The sequence below is a fragment of the Oncorhynchus masou genome, chromosome 15 (genome assembly GCF_036934945.1).
Source record: "Oncorhynchus masou masou isolate Uvic2021 chromosome 15, UVic_Omas_1.1, whole genome shotgun sequence".
NCBI lineage: Eukaryota > Metazoa > Chordata > Actinopteri > Salmoniformes > Salmonidae > Oncorhynchus > Oncorhynchus masou.
The window spans coordinates 9,844,804-9,865,839 of NC_088226.1; the positions used below are offsets into that span (position 1 = coordinate 9,844,804).

The 21,036-nt window shown below is 44.7% G+C and overlaps 1 protein-coding gene across 10 annotated transcripts in view; it reads left to right on the top strand.

The window, feature by feature from the left end:
* Positions 1-15: 15 nt before the first annotated feature.
* The window catches only part of LOC135555566 (histone acetyltransferase p300-like), a 31,925-nt gene continuing 10,904 nt past the window's right edge, over positions 16-21,036 (top strand). For 5 of the 10 annotated variants that reach the window (XM_064988094.1, XM_064988095.1, XM_064988097.1 and 2 more), the window contains exons 1-18: positions 16-2,945; positions 6,326-6,903; positions 8,256-8,432; positions 8,982-9,267; positions 9,582-9,695; positions 9,861-10,085; positions 10,276-10,378; positions 10,852-10,986; positions 11,204-11,321; positions 11,475-11,658; positions 14,311-14,388; positions 16,122-16,207; positions 16,350-16,490; positions 16,587-17,075; positions 17,359-17,589; positions 17,752-17,944; positions 18,218-18,369; positions 20,693-20,932. In XM_064988094.1, coding sequence (XP_064844166.1) covers positions 2,852-2,945; positions 6,326-6,903; positions 8,256-8,432; positions 8,982-9,267; positions 9,582-9,695; positions 9,861-10,085; positions 10,276-10,378; positions 10,852-10,986; positions 11,204-11,321; positions 11,475-11,658; positions 14,311-14,388; positions 16,122-16,207; positions 16,350-16,490; positions 16,587-17,075; positions 17,359-17,589; positions 17,752-17,944; positions 18,218-18,369; positions 20,693-20,932 — 3,624 coding nt within the window. In that variant the 5' untranslated portion in view covers positions 16-2,851. The remainder of the gene's footprint in view (positions 2,946-6,325; positions 6,904-8,255; positions 8,433-8,981; positions 9,268-9,581; positions 9,696-9,860; positions 10,086-10,275; positions 10,379-10,851; positions 10,987-11,203; positions 11,322-11,474; positions 11,659-14,310; positions 14,389-16,121; positions 16,208-16,349; positions 16,491-16,586; positions 17,076-17,358; positions 17,590-17,751; positions 17,945-18,217; positions 18,370-20,692; positions 20,933-21,036) is intronic. The other 5 variants (XM_064988100.1, XM_064988101.1, XM_064988102.1 and 2 more) reach the window with 1 other exon arrangement.

The following is a 21,036-nucleotide window of genomic DNA, read 5'->3' on the forward strand; positions in this document are numbered from 1 at the left end:
TATCTTTTGACTGGCAGCAAACATTTACTACAGGCTGTGGTACACCACTACCATGTATTCACTAGCATCACTTGTTTTCCCAATTATTTATATGGGTTTCTGGAGGACTGCTTGATTATTCCTCATGGATCTGAATGTGGTAATGTTTTCATTGTCTTTTCTATTATAAAAATAGAAAATGTCTTCTCACAAACTAATACAATTCACAGGTTCCTTGCTGGATAGGAGAGCATTAGATTAAATGGCTCTATTGTGCAAGAATTGTCTCATTTATTAGGAATATTGGGATTTGAGATGAGTTTATTGATGAAGACAAAATGTATATTTTTGTGTGTGTTAGTTTTTATGCGTAGTCATGTCTAATTGAAAATGCTGTTATAACAGAATATTCAGTTCTATTATTTGTAACGGGTGGTCCTAAATCTACCTAAATGAGACACCTGATATAGCCTATATGAGCATCGTTTGCCGCAATGATAATCTTATTTGTATCGATAGAAGCGAAGCGCCCTCTTAAATATATTCTGATATGTTGGTGGAACACGACTGCCCTCTACAGATGATAGCACTAGTATTGCCGCTCCGATAAAATACGAAAGGATTTTCCGGGCAAACCCGAGTACCAACCCCCTTCACGCCTAATGTTGCTGTACCTCAACCCTCCCCCGTATCAGAGGAGTAGAAACAACAAGCCGCCATTTTGTTTGTGCGGACAGACGGAGAGAGGCAGGAGATACCGAGAAAGAAAGCGACTTCAGCACCGATAATAGCGACTCCGAGACCCGCCGGTGAAAGAGTGGCAATGTCGTGTCGGTGCGAAAAGAGGGAAGGAAGTAAAAATAAAAGATAAGGCAGAAGAAGAATGAGGGAGTGAAAAAGGGAAATTCTCTGAAAATCCAAGGAAGGGGTGTTTTTACGGAGTGGAGAGGAGAGGCGGAAGAAGGCAATATATTTAACGAAGAAAAAAACCTGCGAGCGAAAGAAAAATACAACATCAAAAAAAATCGTAATTTACCCATCGCCACAGATGAAAAAATGCCCGCATAGACAAATATACCGATAATTGTATATTGGGTATTTGAGGGGGGAGTAAAAAGGAAGGTTTAAAGGAAAATATAAATTAGGATAATCGTGAAGGGGGGCATTTACCACCACAAAGACTCAAAGGATTTTGTGGACCACATATGTTTGGGGGTGTTGCTATCATTATTTTATGGACGAAGCTAGACACTTTTCTAAAATAGCCATAATGTTGTAGCGACCCCCTCGCTTTATCAGATTTTCGCTCATCGCTGTGTTCTCTTGTTCTTGGTCGGGATTTTTTTCTTCACATACATTGCAACCTAAATTATTATACGCAGTGACCGATGATTTCTTATATTTATCAACCAATTTCATCTTTCTAATCAATGGTGATCTTATTGCAGTAGGTTATATGATTACCTTTGAAGAGCTTTCTTGGGCAAGCTTTAAATCTCAACACTTGGGCAAGTAAACCAAACGTCCTCTGCAAAATAAAACTAGGACTAATTGAATCAATTTGATAGGACATTAATTGGCACACTGGGCTATAACTCAAACGATTTTTGCAACATCAAATCTCAGAATTTAGCCTAAATTATTTGTCATAGCACAAACTAATTGCTCAAAATTGTATTGCTTAAATTGAACCTCATTGCATGTAATTGGCATAATCGCGCAAAGGTTGCAACATCCAAATGTGCATTCACATGTCCGTTATTTTTTCCAATTCAGTGCCTTGCATTGACAAACTAACAAACTAATGACACGATGTAGACTAGAAGTAGATGGTAAGGGAAATGTATTAAATGCATGGAATTAATTTATCGAATAGGAGCCCATAGGTGTAGTACAGTCTATTGGGGAGCAGAACTTGATCAGTCAGCTTCACTGTATTATTTTTTTCAGATCTGAATTGCACCCCTTTACGATGGTATTTATCTAAAAGACTGCGAATTGTTTTCAATGTTGAATGAGGTTTTTAACCCATGCTTTAAATGCATCTTAAACCACTATCACTCATTGGGACTGGGTATCCCGGTTTCATAGCCCCAAATATAGATAAGCCTATCCAGTTCTTGTTTCTTGACGATCCCAATTTACGTATGGGGATGATTTTGATATTCTGTCACTGTCGGACACATTCATCCGTGTTTTTTTTATTAGACTAAGGACCTAACGCCATAATTGTATTATTTGACAACTCATTACTTTGTGGTAATGTTGGGATCAAATTGCATTGACTGCAATGGCAATTCAGACAAAGTGGAAGATTTATCCGTTTTCGGGTCCCTCATAACTGTTGCATGAGACGAGGCCCCCAAAGGTACCACTGGGGTACGGTTTGCTTGCGGTCTTTATCGCGTTTCCCATTTTGCTTCCCTGGACACGACCCCTCAGTGGAGTGCTCTAGAATTAAACACTCGATTTCGCCGGCGACTATGGCGGAAAAGACTGATGCTGCCATGGAGGACAGGTCTTGGGACAATTTTTCCGACGCCAAGGAGGCTAAATGAGATTTTCGAAGGCATACTTGCTTGTCTTTTTCATCGACTCTACCTTCCCTCCTTCTAAACTCGGAGAAATCTATAAAGGAACAACATCTCCGACAGGGGAGGGGGATTGATAGCGACGGCTAAGCATAGATCGAGAGTGGGAACCCTGAAAGGAAGAGTATCGCAATTGCCTCCTTTCCCCCTACCGTCCCTAAACGGTGGGGGAAGAATAACAGACATTTACAGGAGGGAAGTTTGAAAGAACTCAGACGCAAACAAGGGAATAAGCCAATCCTTTGTGGATATATAGCTATTTTTTAATTATTGAAAAAAATATGGCCGATAATGTTCTGGAGTCCGGCCCGCCTTCAGCCAAGAGGCCTAAACTATCATCCCCTGCCCTCTCAGTCTCCGCCAGTGATGGAAACGGTAAACATTTTAAATGCTATAACAGTCCTGCCGAGCAAGTTAACCTGCTTGTTTTACTAAGTTCACAAGAATGAGCCACATCCATCATCGGCCAAGTTGTGATGCCAACGTTAGCTACCAATTAGGTGGTAGTAGTAAAGGTTTGCTTGTTACCCAACTGGTCAAAGTAAAGTTGACTGGCTAATTGCCCTCCCAGTGTGATGGTCTGAAGTGAAAGTTTTTAAAGTTATCTGCCCGCTTGAAACAATGGGATAGTCCACGTATAGCAAGTTGTGAACTCACAGTATTGGAATGTATTAGGTAGCTACAGTAGCTAGTTAGCCAATTTAGCTAGTTAACGTTACTTCTCCTATTTAACAAGCTGCAGCTTGCTACCATTTATGGATAGCCAGCTAGTTAGCTAACGTTAGATATTTAACTTGAGCGTTGCAAGCAATAAAGATGTATGCTTTTGATGTGTGGGTAGCTAACTAGCTGAACGTTAGCTCTTATCAATCTTAGGTAAGATGGCATAGCTAGCTTATCAGATAGGTGACACCATGTACATTTTCAGGATTGGTGTAGGGGTTCATTTATTTGAACCTGTTCAGACAACTTCGTTGTAACATGGTGTCTGAAGTGTTGTTATACTTACCGAGCCATCACCACTTCTGTGTGTTGTGTACTGCTGCATTGTTGTCTAGTGGCTACACTTGATAGCGAGAGTCAAGTTGCTCGTGAGCAGACGAAAGTTGTAGTGCCTTTTGTCGCTACATATGTGGCAGCGTAATGTTATTTTATGCGTTTGTATGCATGTCTTGCTTTTTCATACCCGTTGTTTTAAAGTCTGAATTGTTTGGACGTTATTCCTACCATTGAGTCATGTCGTTGTTTTTTGCCCCTAATTTGCAGGACTGCTACAATCTTAGCTCATTTGAATACTTTGATAACATGGTAAAAGTTAAATGTCAACCTTAAATTATTATAGGCCAGATTGAAAAACATCAGATTTCCTAATTGTGCAGACCCCACTCCCTGACGCATGCAATTCATATTTATTCAATGGGTATGCTAAATTAGCTGGTAGTTGGCACCCATGATTCCCCATTTTATTTGTTTCTCCATGTTATGTCTGTCATCAGGATGCTTTTATTCATAAATTAAACAATTCAGGATTGCCCAAATAGGTCCCTCCATAATTTGTAGCTTTCGTTTCAATGCAATTTCTCACATGACACGAAGTCGAGATGTAACTTTTTTGGAGAACTATTCGGCAAAAGATCAGAATCTGTACTATAGCTCAACCAAGTCGCCATTACACATGAAGCATATGCCTTGTACAAGCATGTTCTCTCAATATACAGTTCTGATTTAAGTGTCATCCAAGTTCTGTTGTACCAACTGAGTCATTACTGGAATTCTAAGAAAGGCTCTGCACAGGTCTAACAAACCACTCTGTGGTGAAAAGTTGATTCTGTTTGGAAAGGGAAGAGCAAATGCAACATGCAACCCCCCTCCTTTTCTAAAAAAAAATACTTTTCACCCTGTGAAGGATCAATCGGTTGGGCTGTGAAAATGGTGGTCAGTCCAGTAAACCTCTGCTGTCTGTTGCCTCCCATTGTGATGGGAGTCTGAGGCGTTGGTGCTGGACTGAATCTTGTGGACCAGGTGTAGCTCACAGTAGCATTTGCACAACTAATCATTTGCAAAGTCACTTCTTTAGAGGTAGTTTCTGTCATTCACCATCCCCCAGACACAAGTGTACACAACTTACCATGTGTCTCATTGGTCATGGTGGGGGGGGGTTAGCCTAGATCTTCATTTTAGTAAGAGTCGGGAGAAATGAGGTAAATTGAGAAGGCTCTCTTGTTTATGAGACTGACGGGGTTCGTCTGTATGTAGCTCCTCTTGTCTTAAACTACACGTACGGATGTTGTATCCATGCCGTGCAGAAGAACAATTTGAGTGTTGCCTGTGCTATAGTCACTGCAACTTGGAGGATAGTGTAGAAATATCAACACACCCACCTGTTTCTCTAAAAGAGACTTGAGCTTGACTGAGGATGCATGTTTGCATATTTGAGCGGATCAGCTCTTGTGTGTTTCATGTTAGATTTTTTCCCCCCTCTAAGATGGCTGCAGTCTGCTGCTGCTCTAAGCTAGAGATGGCAAGAGGTGAGACTGAGATGCTTCTGGTGCCGTAGGCGTTTCAATTCTCTGCCAAGTACATCCTCAACTTGGTGTCATAAATGGACCACTTGCCCCCCTGTTTCCGAAGTTCTATATCCAGAGGTGTTTGTTTGCCATATGATAGTCATAAAGGACACAAAGGTTTGCCTTCGTTTGGTATCCACCATGCACTGTAAGTGAATGCACGTGTCTCAGACAGGGGCAATTCAAGTAGATCTCGCAACTTAGCTCTTGCTATTTCCCTTTCTATATGAAGAGGCAGAGAAATGTCCTCTATACACACACATCCACCTGCTGTTCAGTCAGTGTTTACTTCTGTGGCTTCGCACTCTGACCCTACCCTGTCCACCCTGTTTGGCACCCCATCAAACCACAAACTGGCTCAGGAAAGGAAACTCTTTGGTGGGAGGCTGCAGCCAGCCGCTGCACTGACTTAAGGGTCCAGAAAGGGGAGGGATTCATTTAGTTGGTTGCAGCCAGCTGCTGCACTGACTTAAGGCGTCCTCATGCTTCCCATCTGAAACAGTTTGTGCATATATTATGATGACATTTTGTGTTCGGCAAGGGTTTGTTCGGCTGTTTGTGTACACCACAGTTTTTCACTAGGCAAGCCGAAGTCCCGTAACCGAAGTCTACGCCCCTTTGTCGCTGATTGGTCAACCATACGGATTCTTCAATAAAGTGTTTGTCATTAAACGAGAGACTAATTGTTTTCATGCATGTTTTTTTCACTTGCGAAATACTGCAACAAACATCTTAGTTAGATGTAAAATTGCATATCTAAGACCACCTCAGCAAAAACATCAAAGTGAATTACAGATTTCTTGCGATATCTTAAATTAATTCAGGCCATTTTGAGGAAGTGTATACAGGCTATTGTCTTTTAAGCAAATATCTTTTAAGGGAGTATGCGAGGCACAGACGTTCATCTCGCCGAACCAAATTTTGCAAGGAGAAAACGGAACATAGTATGCAGACGCCGTTGGGGTCCAGAAAGAGAAGGGATTCATTTAGTTGGTTCTTTTTAGATGGAGTTATTTCTCTTTCCAGAATGAATTATTGCTGCACCTACATTTGAAGTAGGTTAGAGCTTTGTTAGTGAGCTTGCAATGTCAAGGGGCACAAGTGCATTTTTTTGCTACTGCTCTCAATGTACACCTCCGGATATCCCACTTACCCTGCCCTCTCTTTCCTCCTCTTACACCCTCCCAGATTTCGGTTCACTCTTTGACCTGGAGCACGACCTACCTGATGAGCTCATCAACTCTTCGGAGCTGGGCCTGGTCAACGGAGGGGACCTCAGCCAGCTGCACACCAGCCTGGGAGGAGGCCAGGACGCTGCTGCCAAACACAAACAGCTCTCGGAGCTTCTCCGGGCTGGAGCGCTGCCAACCTTGGGTCAACAGGGAGCCACCAACAGCCCCGGTGGCTCCATGGGACTCCTGGGCAGCATGAATGCCTCCCCTGGGCCCCAGAGTATGGGTCCCCAGGGGCAGCACCCCTCACCCCAGCAGGCTGGCATGATGCAGCAGGCGGGTATGGTGGGTGGACTGAACAGGGCCATGATGGGGGCCCAGAAGGGCAATGGACAGCAGCAAGGGCCCACGCCCCAGGGCATGATGGGAGGCCAGGTGATGAATGGCTCGCCCAGAATGGGTTACCAGGTCAACCCGGGCATGGGAAGTAACAGTAACCTGCTGGCAGAAACCCTGCAGCAGCAGGGGGGGCAGCAAATGGGGGCAGGGGGGCAGGCTGGGATGAGGCCACAGCAACCTGGAGCACTGAACAAGGTAAGACCTGCTAATTGTTTTGTAGATGGACTTGTGTTCATAAATGTCTACAGGAGCAGGATCCTCTTTTACACATTGACGTTACTGCACTTTAGCTCTGTGCTGGTCTTGGTGTTCAGTGCATCTGGCTATGCTAGCTGTCTTGACACCAGACAACAGTGAGATGCTATGTTTAATATGTCATTAAATGGTTTCAAGATTGCTCTGAATGAACATTAATTGACCAGAATCGAGAAGAGTATTTAGTGTGTGAACCGTGAAGTGCCTCTTTCAGGAAATGATAAAGTATGTCTGATGGCAGCAGAGCAGATTCATCAACCTTTACCCTGTTATTGTGTATCCCAGCTATCATGTTGCCATAGGCTAATTTTAAATACGCACTTCACATTGCCATGAAAATAATTGGATCAGTATGTCGGTGCTTTTCAGTTTAAATGCTTGTTTGTTGGTGCTGTAAATATGACAATCCAATCAGTTGTCAGAGCTGTTTTCACGAGGGCCGGGGATTGTTGGGTGCAGTGGATGCTGTCATGTTCAGGCTGATGTTGCCTTGCTTAACACCTCCAGAGCTGTAGACTGGCTCAGGCTAAAAGCACAAACCATCAGTGCATGTTCTCTTTTAGTGTTTGGGCAGCTAAGAGCATAGATGTTCATTGTCAGTTGGGCAGTGTCTACATGCGTTTCCATAAGGTGTGTAAACCAGTGGGGAGTAAGAAGGGTGCAGACTTACAGCCGTAAAGTTCCATCCAAAACGATCCTGATGGGACCCAGCTGAGCAGTGACCAGCTTATTTATCTGTTGGCCGTATCTGTCTTTTCTTGGAAGTAGTTGATTACATTCCTTTAGGCTAATGATATTTTGTAAGGATAAGGGTTAACAGATGATGAAAGCTGCTGGAGCAAGAGCTGATTTGGTCTTTCTCCCCCTTAGCAAGCAGCTGTTCTCTCATTGTCACCCCTAGATCACTATTGTCTTCAACAGAGCTTGGTGTTTGTGTGAAAAGGCTAGGAAAATTCAAGCTATTTGTTGAATTATGTGTTTGCAAGTATGTCAGCGTTAATGCTTTCTTAACAACCTCTGTGAATAAGACTACTGACTACTGCTCAAAGCGGTGTAATGCCTAATGGTCCAGAGATTGAACTCTTATCTGTCAACAACTTATCTCAGGTTGCTAGTGATTTTAGAGTTAATGAAGCTTCATTAGTGTCGTTTAATCTGCTCTAAAAAATCTGGCAATTATTTATTTTTGTCCAATTAAGAAAACCAGGAACTTGAGTGTAAACCAGATCTCACTCACCTAACATTCCCTTAATTTCTCCCCATCTCTTCCTCTGCCCCCGTCTCTCTCTCAGATGAATATGATGGCTAATGCGGGCCCCTATGGTGGTCCGTACGGTCAGTTAGCAGGCCAGGGTCTGGGTGGTGCTGGGCTGGGCCCACAGCACCAGAACAAGGCTGGTCTGGCCAACAGCCTGGCCCAGTTCAACCTGGACAAGAAGACACCACCTATACAGGGCTTGGCTGGGATGGTGAGGGCATGCTCCTTCAGTCTTCTATCTTTTTCTGTTCCTCTTATTTTTGTGAAAAATATAGGGCCCGGGACAATACCAGTATTGCAATACGTGTTGTGGCAAGGAAACAAAACATGAAGTGGATCTAACTTCTTTAGGCTAACAGCCCTAGTGTTGGAAACAAGTGTCATTATGTTGTCATCCAGAGTCACATTTATTTGTTTCCCAAGCTATAACAGACTATTTTACAAACAGCAGGTTTTTAAAGAACTAAAGAGTTTGGTCTGCTTCCTGTTTTCATTTTTGCCATGGAAAAAACATTGCGATACTGGTATTGTCAGTCCTACTAAAATACTTGATTAAAGACCCTCTGGACTTAAGTGGTAATCAACTCCCAACCCACTGCTCTTAGTTCGGCCCATCCCTCCTTGTCAACTTGATCTCCCTTTTTAAAGTCCCCTCCCTTGTCTTTAATCCTCCATATAGCCCCTCTATCCCAGCCATCTTCCTTCTACATCCCCCTATCCCCTCTGGTTAACGCACTCTCTTTTCACTCTGTGTCATCAGGCCTCACAGCAGACCTCGGCAGTCGGGCCAGTGTCGGTGGTTGGAGCCGGGGCCCAGGCTGGCCTTGGTACTGTGGCAACAGGTCCGGGGGCAGCGCCTCCCACTGCAGACCCGGAGAAGCGCAAGCTGATTCAGCAGCAGCTGGTGCTTCTGCTCCATGCCCACAAGTGCCAGCGGCGGGAGCAGGCCAACGGGGAGGTGCGCCAGTGCAGCCTGCCCCACTGCCGCACCATGAAGAATGTCCTCAACCACATGACCCACTGCCAGGCCGGCAAGTCCTGCCAGGGTGAGTTGGTAGTCCTTTTCAATACTGTTATTCTTGGTCTGTTAATATTCTGAAGTGGCTTCCACTCTCTCCTTAGAGGAAGCTACTTTAGACTATTGAGATGCATCCTCCATCTTGGTTTGAGCTTCATTTCATTCATGTTTCTGTAGGTTGCTTTTCAACAATCAGGCCAATCATGCTCAGGGGGTTCCTTTGTTTTTACAGTTAGATTTCCCGCCTTATTGCTGACATTAGGTCTCTACTGGGACACGGTCATTGTGTTGCGCTGTCAGTTGTCTCACTTTCTCTCCTTCTTTCTCTCTCTTCCCCCTCAGTGGCACACTGTGCCTCGTCACGACAGATCATCTCTCACTGGAAGAACTGTACTCGGCACGACTGTCCTGTCTGCCTGCCGCTAAAGAACGCTGGAGACAAAAGGAACCAGCAGTGTGAGTGTGGTTTGTATTGAGCTATGTGTCCGTCCTCTGCATTGTGATGTACTACGGTTGTTTGAACCAAGATGGCTACCTGTTCAGCATCTGTTCCGTCATCGATCATGGCAAGTTGATTATCTCTCATTCTCACTTCTTTTCCCTCTCCCTCCATCTCCACAGCTTTACTAAGCAGTGCTGGGGTTGGCCTGGGCAACTCATTAGGGGCAGTGCCAGGGGGTCAGCCCAGCACCCCTAACCTCACCCCACCCAGCCAGATCGACCCCAGCTCCATTGAGAGGGCCTACGCCGCCCTGGGCCTCACCTACCAGGGCAACCAGATGCCTCAGCAGCCGCCACAGTCCAACCTGCCCAACCAGCCTGGCATGCGGTCGTTAAACGCCATGGGTGAGTGGGCATTGGCTCGTCAACAACAGTGTTGGTGAAGAGGAGGAAAAATGAACAACGACCAGGGGCAGTGTAGCAGACTTCTTAGTTTAGTCATTGATTGAGCAGGAGAACATTTTTAAAGTGAATGGTTGTGATTCCGAGGAAAGGAACTGCTTTGAAGCTGTCCTCTCTTTATCTGCCCCTGTAGGAGGGAACCCCATGGGGATGAATGGAGGGGTGGGGGTGCAGCCCCCCAATCAGTCCAACCTGCTACCAGACGCCATGCTTCACAACAATATGAATGTGCAAAGGTACAACAACACACTCATACCCTCCCCCTGAAATCACATTTTATTTGTCACATGTGCCGAATACAGCAGGTGTAGGTAGACCTTAACATGAAATTCTTACTAACAAGCACTTAACCAATAATGCAGTTCAAGAAATAGAGTTAAGAAAATATTTACTAAATAAACTAAAGTAAAAGAATGAATAATAATTGAATCAATCAAAAAGTAACAAGACTTATACATAACAATAATGAGGCTGTATACAGGGGGTACCGGTACTGAGTCAATGTGCAGGGGTACAGGTTAATCGAGGTAAGAACTCACTATCCTTGGAATTCAATACTGATTTTTATGGTCCTGCCAGCTCTAAAGACTTAAAACATTATTTTACACAGCAACACACTCACAAGTTCACAAAGTTACTTCATTGACTACCTTGAGCAAAATTATGACTTCCAGCTTGTCGTTTCTTTCCCTCTCTCGTCGTCTCTCAGTTTGCTGAACGACGGCAGCGGAGTGGGCAGCCTGGGCTCCATGCCCATGGCGACCCCTCCCTCAGCCGCGGGCATGAGGAAGAACTGGCACGAGGACATCACTCAGGACCTGCGCAACCACCTCGTCCACAAGCTGTGAGTCTTCCCTGACTGCACCAGAATCACAGAGGGGGACACGTAGGCCATTGCAGTTTAAACGAAAAAGTGTTTTATCTGCTGTTGCTATTAGACTGGTACTCTGTATATGTGACTCTGGACTGCACCCACACCACACAATTATGGTTCATTGCAGGCTGTCAGTGTCTTTTGGCTTATCTCTCTGTATCTCTTTATCCGTCTGCTGGGTGAGCAGTGTGCAGGCCATCTTCCCCACCCCGGACCCGGCTGCGCTGAAGGACCGGCGGATGGAGAACCTCGTGGCTTACGCTCGTAAAGTAGAGGGGGACATGTACGAGTCGGCCAACAGCAGGGTGAGAACTGACTCCTCAATGTTGTTGGTGAAGACTGGTATTACAGTAGTATACCAGAAAGTTTAAATCACCGTATTCAATAACTGCCCACAATAAGTAATGGCGGACTAGAGGGTGTATATACATTTACTGAATTTCCTAAATCGCTACCAGGCGGAGTACTACCACCTCCTGGCTGAGAAGATCTATAAAATCCAGAAGGAACTGGAGGAGAAGCGGCGAACGCGGTTACAGAAGCAGGGCATGATGCCCACGCAACCCGGCATGCCCCCCTCAGGCCTGCCACAGGGACCCCTTGGCATGGGCCAGTCACCTCTGGCCCCCGGACAGCCGTCCAGTGAGTAGACACTTTAAACACACACACACACACACACATACATTTGACAACATACAGTTGAAGTCAGCAGTTTACATACACCTTAGCCAAATACATTTAAACTCAGTGTTTCACAATTCCTGACATATAATCCTAGTAAAAAGTCAGTGTCTTAGGTCAGTTCGGATCACCACTTTATTTTAAGAATGTGAAATGTCAGAATAATAGTAGAGTGATTTATTTCAGTTTTTTTTTATTTCATCACATTCCCAGTGGGTCAGAAGTTTACATACACTCAATTAGTATTTGGTAGCATTGCCTTTAAATTGTTTAACTTGGTTCAAACATTTCAGGTAGCCTTCCACAACTTTCCCACAATAAGTTGGGTGAATTTTGGCCCGTTCCTCCTGACAGAGCTGGTGTAACTGAGTCAGGTTTGTAAGGCCTCCGAGCTCACACACGCTTTTTCAGTTCTGCCCACAAATGTTCTATAAGATTGAGGTCAGGGATTTGTGATGGCCACTCCAATACCGTGATTTTGTTGTCCTTACGCCATTTTGTCACAACTTTGGAAGTTTGCTTGGGGTCATTGTCCATTTGGAAGACCCATTTGCGACCAAGCTTTAACTTCCTGACGGATGTCTTGATATGTTGCTTCAATATATCTACATAATTTTCCATCCTCATGATGCCATCTATTTTGTGAAGTGTACCAGTCCCCCCTGCGGCAAAGCACCCCCACAACACAATGCTGCCAACCCCGTCCTTCACGGTTGGGATGGTGTTCTTCGGCTTGCAAGCCTCCCCCTTTTTCCTCCAAACATAACGATGATCATTGTGGCCAAACAGTTCTATTTTTGTTTCATCAGACCAGAGGACATTTCTCCAAAAAGTACGATCTTTGTCCCCTTGTGCAGTTGCAAACTGTCGTCTGGCTTTTTCTTAATGGTGGTTTTAGAGCAGTGGCTTCTTCCTTGCTGAGTGGCCTTTCAGGTTATGTCAATATAGGACTCGTTTTACAGTGGATATAGATACTTTTGTACCTGTTTCCTCCAGCATCTTCACAAAGTCCTTTGCTGCTGGTCTGGGATTGATTTGCACTTTCCGCACCAAAGTACGTTCATCTCTAGGAAACAGAATGCATCTCCTTCCTGAGCGGTATGATGGCTGCATGGTCCTATGGTGTTTATACTTGGGTACTATTGTTTGTACAGATGAGCGTGGTACCTTCAGGCGTTTGGAAATTGCCTCTAAGGATGAACCAGATTTGTGGAGGTCTACAATTCTTTTGGCTGATTTCTTTTGATTTTCCCATGATGTCAAGCAAAGAGGCACTGAGTTTGAAGGTAGGCCCTGAAATACATCCACAGGTACACCTCCAAATGACTCAAATGTTGTCAATTAGAATATCAGAAGCTTCTAAAGCCATGACATCATTTTCTGGAATTTTACAAGCTGTTTAAAGGCACAGTCAACTTAGTGTATGTAAACTTCTGACCCACTGGAATTGTGATACAGTGAAATAATCTGTCTGTAAACAATTGGTGGAAAAATTGCTTGTCATGCACAAAGTAGATGTCCTAACCTACTTGCCAAAACTATAGTTTGTTAACAAGAAATTTGTGGAGTGGTTGAAAAACGAGTTTTAATGACTCCAACCTAAGTGTATGTCAACTTCCGACTACAGCTGTCGCTACTCTCTTTCAACATAGGTGTGATTTGCACTGCTTGATCCCAATTGCCTGGCTCTATTTACTTCAATAGCTAGATTTCCATCCAATGGGCAACAGATTTTCAAGACTTCAAAAATCAGCATAAAAACTAAATTAGCATTCTCCCAGCAGAGGTTTGTGTCCATCAAACTTATTTTATTCCTTGTGTGTTTGTTTAAAAAAAACATTTAATTTCTCTGTTTTTAAACTCTGCATCATTGGGAAGGGTTTGAAAACAATAATTTCACTGTAAAGTCTACACCTGTTGCATTCTGCACATGTGACAAATAGCTTTTAAACTGCATGAAATTCTATGTGTAATGACAGAATGCATATAAATGTACTTTTGCGGTTAATTCTCAGGTACGGTAACTAATAACAGAAGTTCAATGTGTTTCAATCACATTTTCAACTCTACTGATGGGTTTGTCACAAACTGTTAATTACACAAGTATGCTGGTAAAGTGGACAGGGTGGGTTATATGATATGAATAAGAACAAGATCCTTTTATTTGTTAATTGGCAGCCAAACACCAATCATCTTGTCACCAACATTCAAATAATGGCCTACCGTCAATATTTTGGGGAAACTTGCAAGATCACTGTGCACTTAACCACCATGTGAAGTTGATCAGCGCTTGTTTAATCTGCATATAAACTCTTCATGCTTTTTCACGTCGTGTTGTGGTGGTAGGCCTACAATGTAACATATCATTGCGTTACTCTGAGTTTACTTCGATATGATGGTTATTATATCAATATTTCTACCGGAATTGTCGCTTAATCAGTTATCCACCCTTGTCTAGCGTATTTTGTTTTTGGAAATGAGGATATTTTACCGACACATTTCCTATTTCCATCAGGCCGTCAGTAAATTAATCTGCATGCAATGGTTGGATGGAAACCTAGTTACTATAGTCATGGTTGCAAAGATAATGAATGTGTTTCTGTTCACTCTCAGATGGTTCTCATGCTGACCCCTCCATGGTTCGACCCACCGGACCCAATCTGATGGTGAACAGGATGCAGAACCCTGCAGGTAAGTTGTTCCTACAGTTGAAGTCGGAAGTTTACATACACCTTAGCTAAGTACATTTAAACTCAGTTTTTCACAATTCCTGGCAATTAATCCTAGTAAAATTTCCCTGTCTTAGGTCAGTTACGATCACCACTTTATTTTAAGAATGTGCAATGTCAGAATAATAGTAGAGAATGATTTCTTTCAGCTTTTATTTCTGTCATCACATTCACAGTGGGTCAGAAGTTTACATACACCAAATTAGTATTTTGTAGCATTGCCTTTTAAATTGTTTAACGTTTCGGGTAGCCTTCCACAAGTTTCCCACAATAAGTTGGGTGAATTTTGGCCCATCCCTCCTGACAGAGCTGGTTTCACTGAGTCAGGTTTGTAGGCATTCTTGCTCGCACACGCTTTTTCAGTTCTGCCCATACATTTTCTATAGGATTGAGGTCAGGGCTTTGTGATGGCCACTCCAATACCTTGACTTTGTTGTCCTTAAGCCATTTTGCCACAACTTTGGAAGTTTGCCTGGGGTCATCCATTTGGAAGACCCTTTTGCGACCAAGCTTTAATTAACTTCCTGACTGATGTCTTGAGATGTTGCTTCAATATCTCCACATAATTTTCCATCCTCATGATGCCATCTATTTTGTGAAGTGCACCAGTCCCTCCTGCAGCAAAGCACCCCCACAACATTTTGCCACCCCCGTCCTTCACGGTTGGGATGGTGTTCTTCAGCTTGCAAGCATCCCCCTTTTTCCTCCAAACATAACGATGGTCATTATGGCCAAACAGTTCCATTTTTGTTTCATCAGACCAGAGGAAATTTCTCCAAAAAGTACAATCATTGTACCCATGTGTAGTTGCAAACCGTAGTCTGGCTTTTTTTATGGCGGTTTTGGAGCAGTGGCTTCTTCCTTTCTGAGTGGCCTTTCAGGTTATGTTGATATAGGACTCGCTTTACTGTGGATATAGATACTTTTGTACTGGTTTCCTCCAGCATCTTCACAAGGTTCTTTGCAGTTCTGGGATTGATTTGCACTTTTCGTACTAAAGTACGTTCATCTCTAGGAGACAGAACGCGTCTCCTTCCTGAGCGGTATGACGGCTGTGTGGTCCCATGGTGTTTATACTTGTGTGACATTATTTGTACAGATGAACGTGGTACCTTCAGGCATTTGGAAATTGCTCCCAAGGATGAACCAGACTTGTGGCGTTCTACATTTTTTTTCTGAGGTCTTGGCTGACTTCTTTTTGATTTTCCCATGATGTCAAGCAAAGAGGCACTGAGTTTGAAGGTCGGCCTTGAAATGCATCCACAGGTACACCTCCAATTGACTCAAATGATGTCAATTAGCCTATCAGAAGCTTCAAAAGCCATGACATAATTTTCTGGAATTTTCCAAGCTGTTTCAAGGCACAGTCAACTTAGTGTATGTAAACTTCTGACCCACCGGAATTGTGATGCAGTGAAATAATCTGTTTGTGAACAATCGTTGGAAAAATTACATGTCATGAACTAAGTAGATGTCCTAACCAACTTGCCAAAACTAGTTGGTTTACAAGAAATTTGTGGAGTGGTTAAAAAAACAAGTTTTAATGACTCCAACCAAAGTGTATGTAAACTTTCGACTTCAACTGTATATGCTCAGCTTAGTTTGCTGCTTGGCACAAACCAAACCAGTCTGAAGGGTGGACATATAATGGTGGCTAATGTGTGTTACTGGTTTGCTCTCTCTCGTCTGTCTCAGGGATGAATCAGTTTGGACAAATGGGTATGCAGTCATTAGGTCAGAGGTCAACGCCTCCCCTCCCACTTGGTGGACCTCTAAATCAGGTTCGTCGCCATCTCTCATTACAAATATCCAAATTAAGTTTAACTGCATTCAATATTGATAGAAATGTATTATATTTCAACATTTTAACCATGGTCTCATTAGAACAAAATTGAGTAATTTATCTTGTTCGGTCTCACTCAGATGGGTATGGGGCCAACGCGGATGGGGCAGCCCAACGTGCCCCAGTACCTCCCTCCTGGTCAGTTTCCTGGGTCCAGTCCTGGCCTCGGGGCTGGCACAGTCGGCATGAACGATCCAGGGCCACAAGGAGGCGTGACACAGGTAAATAGATACTGGAACCAATGCTATAAGTAAAGGGTGACAGTAAAGTAGTTGTTGGCTATAGACTCTAACCGTCTCCTCCATGGTGTTTTCCAGCAGGCCCAGATGCCCACACCGCCCTCGCTCCCGGTCAGCAGCCCTGCAGCCCAGCCAGGCTCAGTGGCAGGATCGGGGCCCTCCCAGGGCTCTATGGGGCCAGGCAGTGTAGGTGGAGGCCCTCCTTCCAACCTGCAACTGCCCAGCTCCTCTCAGCTCAACTCACACCCGCACTGCCCCCCCATCCGACAGAACTCCCCCTCCCCGGCACGCAGCCTCACGCCAACCCCTCATCAGACGCCGCCTGGTCTGCCAGGCTCACAAACCCCCCAGCCTCACACGCCCAACCTGCCCCAGGTTGCCGCTCCGCTCCCGCAGCAGCAGCTAGCGTCGTCACAGCCAATGGGGCAAGGAATGAACTCGGAGAAGCCCAGTCAGCTCCAACAGCAGACAAACTGTGGTGGAGCTTCTGGAGTCCTCCAGACGGGGCAGGCTCAGTCTGTGCCTACCCAGAATGCCCATGTGCCAACCCAGCTTCCACGAACTCCAGTGAGTAGTTTTCCCCCATAGTCTCACTAACCCAACTCCTTGTGGTTGTCAGAAGTTATTTTCTTTGGATTTCTAAGCTGATCCCTGATCTCTGGCTATTCCTCCATATACCGTCACGTCTCTGAGATTTCCCTCATTGCCTGGACAGACACCTTAGCCATTCTCTTGCCCTCTGTTCCTTATTGGTCTACGTCTTTGCCTGTTCACTCTTTTCACTATCTTTTTTTGGCTGGTTCTGTTATTCATTTCCTTTCCATTAACTTTTCTCTCTCTGTCCTCCCAGCTGTCTCAGAAGTCTTCACTGACGGCAGACGGCCAGGCTTCCACTCCGGCCTCGGTGAGCAGCGTGGACCCTAGCTCCCAGATGACCTCTTCTGACGCCCCTGCCCCAGCTGAGCCCAAGATGGAGGTGAAACAGCAGGACGATGAGGATGCCGAGGACCAGGGAGAGGGAAAGGCCTCTGGGAAGATGGGCAAGGGACAGGCAGACATCAAGTCAGAGGAGAAACCTGAGGTGAGGCTTCCAGTTTTTCTAAGGCAGGGGTCCAAAAGCAAAAGACAGTGCTAGCTAGCCGGCGTGGTGAAGATTATTTTACACACAGCTAACAGATTTTATTACATTCAGGATGATGGCTGGAAATGTGTATAGGATATTGAACATGATGTCCCCTCTCAGATTAAGAAGGAGAAGCCTTCAGGCGACGGCTGCAAGGGCGAGCCTATGGACACATCGTCATCGGTAGCAACGCCAAAGATGGAGGACAGAGACAGGAAGCCAGAGGTGAAGACTGAGCCCAAGGACGAAGAGGAGAGGTCTGGGGCATCGGGCACGCACAGCTCCCCCGCCAGCGCTCAAAACAAGAGGAAAAGTAAGACCCCCACCCCTTACTCTTTCCTCTCTTCTTCATAGGAGTAATGTACCTGGAGTAATGTACCTCAACATTTGTTTCTCACCTAAGTCAGACATGGTGTATAGATCTAGGCTATGAATCTTTGAAGCGACGTGTATATTCACTGGTAAACAGCCTAATCAAAAACAATTTTTCACATCTTTCTTGCTCCTTTTCCACTACTTGCGCTGCCAACATCCCCACTTCCTCTCCTCTGTCGCTCCCTCTCTCCTCCTCTTTCCATTACCCCAGTCTTTAAGCCTGAGGAGCTGCGTCAGGCTCTGATGCCCACCCTGGAGGCCTTGTACCGCCAAGACCCTGAGTCTTTGCCCTTCCGCCAACCGGTGGACCCCCAGTTACTGGGAATACCCGTACGTATTCGAACTAGTAACAAAACTAACCTGGTAAGGGACTGCGCTGGCTTCCATTTTGCTTCCCTCTAAAAACGTTCTTACCGTTCTTTTTAGTTCATTTTTCTCTCATTCCCTTTTCCTTTTTCTTTCATCCCTCTCTTCATCCTTACCACTGCCACATGTGTGCAAGAGTGGGCTGAGGGAGTGACTGTTGGCTAGGGGAGTTGTAGCGATACTGTGTGTGTGTGTTAGAGAAAGCCGTCTCAATCCTGAATTTGAGTGTTATGTCTCTGCTCAGGTAGAGTATACTATACATCAAACGTAGGTCAGTTGGTTTTTACTGTAGGTTCTTGGGTAGGTGTGTGTGTGTCAGCTCATGCTTGCTTCTCTCGAATTCTCTTCCACCACAAAAAAAAACACATCAATGCTATGTACATTTAAAAAAAACTTGTTTTGCTTGTAAACCAAGTTAGCAGAAATCAATAAGTCTGTCAGTAACATTTAAGAGATGCAAATTTAAACCTTTCTGCCAAATATTTTTGGATTGGTTTCTACCGGTCAGTTTTGATTAAAATCAACACTTGAGGGGTGGTTTGGCCCTGGCCATGAATGTTAGACCCCTGGGCCTTGTTAATGGCGGCTTGTGCTTTTGCCTTTCATCAGACTTCAAAAGGCCTAAAATAAGCAGCCATTTTATCAGTGGCACATTACTGTTCTGCGTTTAAAGTAACATGCCCTAAAAGGGAAATTTACTAGCCAAAAATGTTCATAGCCCATTACTTTCTTTTATTCTTTCAACTGCCTTCTTTCAATTGCATTTTTTTTCTCCCACATAACCTAATTCATAGAAGCTTTCTAGACAGTTCCTCGCCAGTAATAAGTATTGTTGAAGTTGATTGTGAGTTATGTGAAGAGTTGTGCCAATGCCTGTATGCAGCAGTAGTGTGTCTCAGATAATGCTAATAGCTAGCATATCAAATATCTCAGACCTCCTATTGAACACACGTGAAGAGATACCCAGGCAATGTCTGGCACTAATTACAATAATTGTTTGTACGCCATTGAGGCTGCATGTACACAGGCAGCCCAATTCTGATATTTTTTTCCCCCAATTATTGGCAGAAGAGCTGATCTGATTGGTCAAAAGACCAATTAGTAGAAAAAGATCAGCACTATAGGCTGACTGTAAATGCAGCCTGAGAGGGGGACTTAATATCGTATGGTCCTCACCATAGTTTTAATTCTCCTCAAGTAGTGCTAGAGCACACTTACTCCATTCTCAGAGGTCATTGGCACACTTCTCCTCAGTAACCCTCAATAGCCCCAGTGATGCACCTGTCCCCAGAACACCACCTGGGTATTCAACATGGACACAACCAGGCTCAGAAACTGCTCAAATACTTTTAACATGCTCAAATAACTAGCAATACCACACCTTTATAAGTGCAGGGATTTATCCATCCACAATGGGATTAACACACCTCAATTTCCAATACACTTGTAGAAACAACACTCATAGTTGTTGTAATTGAGCTCAGATTAATGGAATGCAGCATACTTTGTGCCATGTGTTCATGCATCACAGGCTGCTGTGTCCTTTATTTGTCAAAGTGAAGGGTCTCATTTCCTGTTTGTGTTTCCCTTGAGACGGAGAGAGATCCTTGGCTTTGCCCCTTTGTCTCAGTGCTCTTGGCTTTGACTGCCGTGTTGCCAACCTCCACGCTGCCAGTTTACCAGTGTGTGTGTGTTGTTACTGCCTGACTGACTGATGTTACTGCTCTGTTCACCTCAGCTTTGCACCCTGACTCATGCCCTGAAGATGCTCTCCTTCGGGAGAGTCTGTAGAGGAGGAAGCGGTTGCACTGGAACCGTCTCACTGCTTAAAAAACGAACACACATTTACAGTGCACAACAGGTGCTTTTCCTGTAGTTTCTGATAACTGTTGGATGTAAAAGTTGGTCTGCCTTTAGAGTACTAATCTAGTCTTGATTTGAGGAGAAGTTTGAATTTGGGCAGAATGGGAAGGGACAAGCCTGGCCACCCCAGTGTCCTTCCTTGGCCTGTTCCCCATTTAATGTAGAAATGGTGCAAAGTTTGAGTGGTGAAGGGGAGAAGCTGTCATGTCTCTATGTCTGCATGTGAACCTCTCTGCAGCCGTCAACATTGTCCCCTGCACCCTCTTCTCTCCCCTGCTCTGGTTCCACCTGGATGTCCACCACAACTTCTGCTACTCCAACAACGATGATGATGATGACGACCATGGTCATCTCTACCCCCCCTCCCCCTGCATCAATGACCACATCCCTTTTCTCCCCACCTTCCTTTCCGGGCTGAACCGTACTCTCGCTGACACCTGGACTTGGTCCTCTCCAGGACTACTTTGACATTGTAAAGAACCCCATAGACCTGTCGACGATAAAGCGTAAGCTGGACACGGGACAGTACCAGGAGCCCTGGCAATATGTAGATGACATCTGGCTCATGTTTAACAACGCCTGGCTGTACAACCGCAAGACGTCCCGCGTCTATAAGTACTGCTCCAAGCTGGCCGAGGTGTTCGAAGCCGAAATCGACCCTGTCATGCAGGGTCTGGGCTACTGCTGCGGGAGGAAGGTGAGTGGATGTGTGTAACATCAGTCATTGAAGTCAGCACAGCTTTTACCTTCTCTCCTTACCACTGCGTGTTAAACATACTAATGTACAAAATAATTGGCTTC